The sequence below is a fragment of the Bos indicus x Bos taurus genome, chromosome X, assembly GCF_003369695.1.
Source record: "Bos indicus x Bos taurus breed Angus x Brahman F1 hybrid chromosome X, Bos_hybrid_MaternalHap_v2.0, whole genome shotgun sequence".
Lineage (NCBI taxonomy): Eukaryota > Metazoa > Chordata > Mammalia > Artiodactyla > Bovidae > Bos > Bos indicus x Bos taurus.
In genome coordinates, this window is record NC_040105.1 from 57,703,207 (window position 1) to 57,712,681 (window position 9,475).

The 9,475-nt window shown below is 44.7% G+C and overlaps 1 protein-coding gene across 1 annotated transcript; it reads right to left on the bottom strand.

The window, feature by feature from the left end:
* Positions 1-2,577: 2,577 nt before the first annotated feature.
* Positions 2,578-5,257, bottom strand: LOC113886686 (sperm acrosome-associated protein 5). The gene is made up of 4 exons (XM_027533015.1): positions 4,815-5,257; positions 4,227-4,385; positions 2,955-3,033; positions 2,578-2,851 (listed from the first exon to the last, which is right to left on the bottom strand). The coding sequence occupies exons 1-4, from the start codon at positions 4,948-4,950 to the stop codon at positions 2,755-2,757; spliced, it is 471 nt and encodes a 156-aa protein (XP_027388816.1). The 5' UTR covers positions 4,951-5,257; the 3' UTR covers positions 2,578-2,754.
* Between the last annotated feature and the right edge of the window lie 4,218 nt (positions 5,258-9,475).

The window sequence follows — 9,475 nt, forward strand, 5'->3', positions numbered from 1 at the left end:
GATGATTTGGTGAACTTTCAATCTAACTTTTCCATGCCATCTCCAACTCTTCTGTTTTCTTCACTCAACTGTTCTGCCTTTTTAGACCACTGCCCTCACTCCACAAGTCAGACATGACTAAGTTCCAGGCAAGTTGTTATTTGCTCCCCTCCCTGCGACCTGTTAGGACACTTAGAGGCAAGGAACTAATAGTAATTAAGAACACAGACTCTGGACCCAAAGTGTCCTTAATAACTTTCTAAGTTCAGGCAAGTCTCCAACTTCTCTGCGCCTTAGTTTCCCCATCTGTGAAATGGGGATGATGATGAAGAGAGTGGTAATAATAATACCTACACCATTATGGTTGTTGTGAAGATAATTGAGTGTTTAGAACAATACCCGGCACACATATAATAAACCTTATGTTTTTAGTATATTATTATTTGTTGAGGAGCCTGGTGGGCTGCAGTCCATGGGGTCGCTGAGGGTCGGACATGACTGGGCGACTTCACTTTCACTTTTCACTTTCTTGCATTGGAGAAGGAAATGGCAACCCACTCCAGTGTTCTTGCCTGGAGAATCCCAGGGGTGGGGGAGCCTGGTGGGCTGCCTTCTATGGGGTCACACAGAGCCGGACACGACTGAAGCGACTTAGCAGCAGCAGCAGCAGCAGCAGGACTAGAAAAGTGGGGCAAAACCAAAGCAAAATTGAAACGTATATATGTAGATCATAGGATCTTTAATAATTATGTTGAGCTAGTTATTTTCTGAGCTTCTTGGAAGCCATGACATAAAGGGATGGAAAAACACTTGCTTTATTTATCTCAACCATATAGGGAAAGTGAGCCACTTCTCAGAAGCAAAGATTTCCTGGCATTGAGGTTTGAAGACATTTTTCTGATAGTTCAGCCTCATCTGCAATCTTGTGATAAATGCGGGGATAACATTGCTCTATGTGTGACTTAAAATGTCTTCATGTCAGTCAAAGGTGTCCTGCTGAGGCAAAACTAAAGAGATGCAACTCTTCAGGAAACCAAAGGCCTGCCAGCACAAGGGGCTCTCTTACGTTCTGGCTCAATTCAGGGAGAACACCTTGATGGTCAGAAGAATCAGTAAACCCCATGATATAAAATTAGAGATCTAGAGATAACCACTCAAGGAATAACAATGATATACTATAAATGTAAATAAATAGAAGGGATACATGATCAGAACAATGTGAAGGAAACACTAGGGCATCAAATCCAGTTTTCAAAAGCAACAATTGATAATGCCCGTATTTCTTATTTAGTTGCGCTCAGTATTAGTTGCAGCACTTGTGGTCTTTGATCTTCCCTTGTGGCATGTGGGATCTTTTCAGTTGCTGCATGTGGCATCGAATTTCCTCATCAGGGATTGAACGCAGGCCCCCTGCATTGGGAGTGCAGAATCATAGCCACTGGACCACCAGGGAAGTCCCAGTGCTAGTATATCTGCCCCGACCTATTCTGTGGTCAAGATTTTGGCTTTTTCTGTGTGTGTGGACCTTCCCCCTTTCTGAATTTGATCATGCAATCTTCCCAGAAATACTGTGAGCTACCTGCTAGGGTTTTAGAAGATCTGATTTTTACTTAAATTCACCAGAGTTTATCTATGCTTCATTTGATAAATAAGTATCTCATTCAGAAATTGGTATCCAGTGTGATGGTACCTTTTATTGGACCCTCAAGGAAATGTGAAATTTGGTCATCTAGGCTGGTTGAGGGTGAAGGCAGGGGAAATCCAGGTGGCATTAAGGAAGGGGGCTCTGGCATTTCTCAGCATGCAGTGCAGATAGCCGCCTTAATGATCATCTGTGCTTATCTTGAATGAAGTCAGCACTGAAAACAAGGCTTTGGGTAGTTGAATATCCACTGCAATCAAAGAATACAAAGAATGTGAGAGACTGTTTCCTCATGGGGGTGGCTGCTTCCAATGGGGCTGGCCAGCATAAAGGGAAAGAATGGCAAGTTCAAATGCCTAAATTCTCTGCTCAAAATGGACTGTAAAAATAATTATTACCTTGTGCAGCTGTTGAATTCCTGGCCTAAATTCCCAGTTTGTCATTTGAAACTTTGGTTATAGATCATGAAAGAAGGAGTTGGGGGCTGAGAGTTAGAATGGTACTATGTGAGAGAATTTGAATGCTTCAAAATCCCAATTCCTACTGAGCTTCCTGTGTAAGCTGAAACCAATTCAATTTTCCCCTGAAGATTCTGTATTTGCCTTAAACACCCTATAGTTACTTCAACGGGGAGTGATACTTTTTAAGGGAAGCCAATTTTCATACCTCCCTACTCCACTCTTCTACCTCCAGACTTAGAACTGCTTTGTGTACCACTTTATGTACCTTAAACAGACATTAATTCATTTAATTCTCTCAACAACCCCAGGAGATAGTTACTACCACTATCATCCTCATTTTGCAGATGAGGAAACAGAGGCACAAAGAAATTAAGTGCCTTACACAAGGCAACCCAGCTAGTAAGTGGTAGAGATGGTATCTGAACCCAGGAGAACCTATATTCTTAATCACTACATTATCTTCCAGCCCCACCCCAAGTGATCTCATGTCCCCTGATTAGAGCTTTGACTATATGGAGGGAGTGATTGAATAGGGGCACCTTAAGGCACTGGAAAAATGAAGAAAGCCAGACATCAGAGGTTGTTTGCATTGTTTACAGATATCATCCTTTATTATAGCCACAGAAGAAAGGACAGAGAGGAAAATAAAATCTCCATTCCTGGGAAGCTGAGTCATGAAATAATTTTTTTGTTAGGTTTTGCATTCATATGACATCCCCTGAGCCATTCAGATAAATCATAGCCATAACAGTGTTGGTTCCAAGAATCCCTGGGAAATGAAGGGAGAGAGGGAGGATGAAGTGGACAGGCTGATGGGGTGACAGTGGCACTATCCCAGCTACCCAGGGTCCAAGCCATCCCCATGAACGTACCAAGCACTCATGCCACTCTCTGAGGACACTACCTTCTTGGCACACATAATGTCATCCAGAATATGGCGGTTGAGCAGTTCTAAAGAGAAGAGGTGACAGAGTATTCTGGGGTACTAGGAACAGGGTGACAGTATATGAAGGGACCAGGGGTTCTAGGTTTCTTGGAACCTGAATATCTTCAACCACTATACTGCCTGATTCTAGATGACCTGATTTACTTATCAGCCTGTTATGAATTACATCAACTACCATGTTGACTGGTTCTATAGAACCTTAACCCATTGACTGATCCTAGGTGATTTTGACTATCATGTTGGCTGGTTATATATAACCTCACCCACCATATTGACTGGTCCTGGACAACCTCAGACTCCATGTTGGCCAATTCTGTATGACTTCAACTGTCTGTCATTTTGTTTGGTTATGAATGATCTCAACTGCAGTGGATGTTGGCTTGTTGGGAAACCATTCAACTGCAAGGTTGGCCAGTCCTGGGGACTTCAAACACTATGTTGTCAGGTCCTGGATAACCTCAACACCCATTCTTATTGGCTACAAGTGACCTTAGTCTCCATGTTGACTAGTCCTGTTCAACTGCAGCTACCATGGTGCCTGGTCCTAAATGATCTTAACTGCTATGGTGGATGGACGAGGATGACCTTAACTGTCATTTGGACTAGTTAATAATCTCAACCACCATGTTGACTAGTCCTGGATGACCTCAACCTTCAAGTGGACAAGTCCTGGGTTACCTCTTCTGTCACTGTGGCAGGACTTGGACAGCTTCAACCTCCATTTGGGCTGGTCCCAGATAGCCTTAGTCTCCATTTCGGCCACCCCTGAACAACTTCTACTGCTATTCAGTTTTGTCCTTAACAATACAACACTCTTGTCTGGAAAATTCTCTCCTTTCTGCACAGAGGTACCTTGTTTCTGTTCCTACAGACAGATAGCAGCTTCTTCCCTCTAGGCCTGGACAATCCTAATCCCAAATCAGGACAGTTTCCCCCTCCTGATTCCTAGTCCTAGAAAATGGCAGCCTCCATTCTAGGTGAGGGTTGGGAGCTCTGAGTCCTCCTGACCTAGACAGCACCTCAGGGCAGTCTGGGTAAGGATACAGGCTGGTTGGGATCTGAAACAGCCCAGGCAACTCTGCTCCTTTCCCTATAAATCTTCTGCTTGTTACTCAAGATTACGGCTTAGGCAGTCTTGCCCTCTGCACGCTGGGGAGGCGCCAGGCAGGGCTTCAGTGTGTCCTCAGTGCTGCCTCACCATGACAATCCATGTGGCAGAGGTTCTCGCTGGGTGTAACACCATTGTAACACCACCAGGCGGAATTCAGCTGAAAAATGCCATATTCACTGCTGCCATCGGGATTGTGGTTCACGAAGGAAGTGTCAAAGCCACTCTCATAGTGTGCCATGCACAGCCCTGGAGCAGGGAGGGAAAAGGTAGCAGAGAGGCATGAGTCCTGGGAAGAGGGAAGAGGGTAGGAGGGAGTGGGGCAGGCATGGTTTTCCTCTCAGTTGTGGGGGTGATGATCTTGGTTTGGTGGTGGTGTTGATGTTGGTGACTCTGGAAAGGTGTTGGTAATGGCAGTGGTGATGGCATTCATGGTGATTTAAGCAGTGGTGACATTGATGGTAATGATGGTGGTGTTAGTAGAGATGAGGGTAAATGGTTGGGAAGGCAATGATGATGAAACTAGAGTTAGTTAAACTACTCATAACAGTCAGAGGGTGACCAAGAGGATCATTCCCTAGCCTGGGGAGATAACAGATAGCAAGGGGGTGGGGTCTGGGTCTGAGTGTGGTGGGCAGCTCACTGCATGGGTGGGATTTGGGGCAACTGGGTTCTCACAGTCTCCAATGGTATAGCCCTTGAAGCCGTTGAGGCCTGCTGCTTCCAGCTTCTTTGCCAGGTCACAGCGTTCGTAGATCTTGGCCTCCACGTTGGCAGCCATCAGGATCACCACAATAGTGCCTGAGACCTGCATTATGACAGCCGCAAGTCGTCCTAACTTACTCCCCTGCTTCAGACTCACCCTGCAGTGTGCAGAACTAGGGGTTACTGGAACTCTGGGCTTTATGAGCAAAGAGCTAGGTGATAGATTTTAGAACACAGAGGCCAGAGAGAGGTTTGGGCATCTCACCATCTTCCCCTGTGCCAGCTCTCTTAAAGACACACACAAAGAAAAAAGAAATATACTGATATATGCACAGAGGTGGAAGGAGACAGGGACAGGGAGAAACCCAGAGATGTCAGAAAGGGATGCAGGGAGAGAGGGGCTTGGGACACCCAAGGGACTGACAGGACCCAAGTGCTAAACCTCACACTCAGCACATATTCCCTGATGTTCCTTAACACTGTCCCACTCTATTCCCATTAATCATGCTCTACCACTGGGTCACCTCCATTTGCACTGACTCTGCTGAGCAGTCAGCTCTAGTCACTACACCATGTCTACCACCACCTCAGATTCCTCATGCTCTATAAAATATGATTACTGTGCCCTCACCCTCTGCTCCACATTACCTCCCTTTACTCACTCTCAGCACCTCCTTCATCTCCCTTCGCTTAATGTGCTCTGTTCCACCCTCATTTACTGGAATCTGCCCCACATTATATATTACATATACATGTTCACTCTACTGCTTTTTCACCCCCATTCTCACTCTACCGTTTATTCCCTTGTCCACTTACACTGTCTTGTATCCACTTATATTCATTCACGCTGGGCCCTGTGTTACTATAATTCCGTAACCCTCTACTTGCTATAACCCAAGCTCTCTCACATCCTTTCCTTCTTCACCTCCTTTCACTCCCACTCAGACTCTCATTTCCTACTTTAACCTTCACTGCCTGACACTGCATCAAATGACTCCCATCCACTCTCATGCGGCCCATCCTTCAGCTTTATTCATTGACTCTGGGTCTCATTCTCGCCTCATTCACTCTCTTTCTGCCCCTTCTTCACTTCTATTCTCTCAAGGGCTGCCTCCATATTACCTGCATTTCCTGGAACTGTATTACTTTCAAACACTAGCCCAAGTTATCCACACATACTTACTCTACGCTTGATCCCCTCTGTTCTTTCTCATTTTTCACTGCCTCTATCTTCACTGCCTCCATTTACTCACATGCTGCCTCTCATTGTCTCATTCATTTAAAGTCATTCCCAATGTAACCCCTGTTTCCACTCATCACTCTCGTTCTGCTCCTGATTCATGTTGAGTTGCTCCCACTTCATCCCACAGTACCCTCACTGAGTCACACTCTGTCTCAGATTTACCACTTTTTACTCACATTGGGCCTCATTTCCCCCACTTTACTCATCTTGGGCCAAGTGACCTTCACCCTCTCTCCTTTTGCTGTATAATAGCCAGTTCCTCACCTTCTTCTGCTCTTTAATTCCATCCTCTATCACTCTGACCATCTTTACCTCCATTCACATACATGCTTCAGCTCATTCACCTGGGCTGATTCTCAGTGGGATCCCTGCCCATTACTGGAATGCTACCCTGCATTTCCCAATCTAATCCCAGTCAGTCCAATATAATCCAATATGCCAGCAAATTTGGAAAACTCAGCAGTGGCCACAGGACTGGAAAAGGTCAGTTTTCATTCCAATCCCAAAGAAAGGCAATGCCAAAGAATGCTCAAACTACTGCACAATTGCACTCATCTCACATGCTAGTAAAGTAATGCTCAAAATTCTCCAAGCAAGACTTCAACAATATATGAATCTTGAACTTCCAGATGTTCAAGCTGGCTTTAGAAAAGGCAGAGGAACCAGAGATCAAATTGCCAACATGTGCCAGATCATCGAAAAAGCAAGAGAGTTTCAGAAAAACATCTATTTCTGCTTTATTGACTATGCCAAAGCCTTTGACTGTGTGGATCACAATAAACTGCGGAAAATTCTGAAAGAGATGGGAATACCATATCACCTGACCTGCCTCTTGAGAAATCTGTATGCAGGTCAGGAAGCAACAGTTAGAACTGGACATGGAACAACAGACTGGTTCTAAATTGGGAAAAGAGTACGTCAATGCTGTATATTGTCATCCTGCTTATTTAACTTATGTGCAGAGTACATCATGAGAAATGCTGGGCTGGATGAAACACAAGCTGGAATCAAGATTGCTGGGAGAAATATCAATAACCTCAGATATGCAGATGACACCACCTTTATGGCAGAAAGTGAAGAAGAACTAAAGAGCTTCTTGATGAAAGTGAAAGGGGAGAGTGAAAAAGTTGGCTTAAAACTCAACATTCAGAAAACGAAGATCATGGCATCTCGTCCCGTCACTTCATGGCAAATAGATGGGGAAACAGTGGCTGACTTTGTTTTTTGGGGCTCCAAAGTCACTGCAGATGGTGACTGCAGCCATGAAATTAAAAGATGCTTACTCCTTGGAAGAAAAGTTATGACCAACCTAGATAGCATATTGAAAAGCAGAGACATTACTTTGCCAACAAAGGTCCATCTAGTCAAGGCTGTGGTTTTTCCAGTAATCATGTATGGATGTGAGAGTTGAACTATAAAGGAAGCTGAGCGCCAAAGAATTGATGCTTTTGAACTGTGGTGTTGGAGAAGACTCTTGAGAGTCCCTTGGACTGCAAGGAGATCCAACCAGTCCATCCTAAAGGGATCAGTCCTGGGTGTTCATTGGAAGGACTGATGTTGAAGCTGAAACTCTAATACTTTGGCCACCTGATGCAAAGAGCTGACTCATTTGAAAAGACCCTGATGCTGGGAAAGATTGAGAGCAGGAAGAGAAGGGGATGACAGAGGATGAGATGGTTGGATGGCATCACCGATTCAATGGACATGAGTTTGGGTAAACTCCGGGAGTTGGTGATAGATAAGGAGGCCTGGTGTGCTGCGCTCCATGGGGTTGCAAAGAGTTGAACACGACTGAGCAACTGGACTGAACTGAATCCAAGTCTGCCCCTCATTCACCTCTGGCCAGTTTCCTTCCTCATAGTATCTTCACTCAAACAAACTTGACCCAATTCACTTATTTACATTCTACCACATATTCATTTCCATTTCATTTTATTCTGTCCCTTGTGCACCCCATTCTTCCTTCTGTGCCTGACATGACTTTCATTCTCTGCTACTTTTCCCCTAAATTAGCCTCTTTTTATTCATACTGTGGGCCATAGACCATCATTCATGTACCCTTCAATCCTTGGTACTCATATCAACTTGCACGCTCTTGCTTTTTCAACCCCATTCACATTCACCACCTTCCATTGCCCCATTCACTACCTTCCATTGCCCCATTCACTCACAGTCCCCTTCCACTTTCAATTTTTGTCACTTAGATGGTACCTCATTTTCCCATCATTTATTCAGTATCATCCATAAATTGATTCAAATTGATTCAAAACTGAATGCACAGTCATTCCCTCATGCCCCACACTACCCACATTCACTCCACTCTACTGCTCATTCATCTCCCTGCCATCATCCTTTGTCTCTCCTCACCGTTTCATTCCCAGTTTGTCCTTCATCATTATTCATCCCTCCTGCCCCCACAGGTCCCATGTGTCTCTGTTTAGTGACACATCTGTCAAGACAGAAAAGTCTGATATATTGTTCAGGATTCAGTTTGGCTGCACATACAAACACCACTCTAAACACCAATGGATGGAACAGGATGGAAAGTGATCATTCTCTTGGAGGCAGGCAGTTTAGGGCTAGAGTGGCAGCTCCAAGATCACCAAAGAGCTGGCTGCTCCTGTGCTGTACCTCTGCCAAATTCACCTGCTACCTCATGGTCCAAAATGACCACTCACAATAGCAACGGTTTTGAGAAAATGTATCTTAAGAACAATTGTAATGACTTACCAGTAAGGTGGGGTGGGGGCTTTAAGTGAGAGTGTCACATGGTGCAGATTCTGTGGTGGGACCAGCTAGCTGTCACATTTTCACACCCCTTCACCAGTTATCTGATGCTTAGGCTACTGAATGAATTTGTACCCATAAGGACTGATGGTAGAGGATGCCTAGGACAGAGAGTGGGCATCCTAGCTCCACAGCAGAAAAATCGGTCTCACATAGTTTGTGGATATGCACTCTGAACCCTGGGACAGTTTCTGTAGGGCTGTATCACTAGTTCAGGGACATTTTTGGATCTGGCAGTCACTGTACTCTAAGACCCACCAACTCTGTAGGATTTTCCTCTCTATGTAGGGGTGCGTGTATGTATGTATATATACAAGGTGGTAGAGAAATTATGTTTACAGGCTGGAAGAGGCCAGAATAACATGGGCCCTAAAGGTCCAGATCCTCCTGTTTTCCACCTTCTGATGCATTCAGAGAGTTGACAAGTTTTGTATCCAGGAGGTGCAAATCCTTAAGAGTGCAAGAGACCTGAGTTACTTTTCTGCTTTCTCTCTTTGCTTTGTCTGTTAGGAAGCTCCATATGTATTCCTGGCCAAAAAATATTTGTTGCCTTGTTTTTAATGGTTCTGGAATAAGGACCCTCAGATACTTTCCAAAAGTTCTG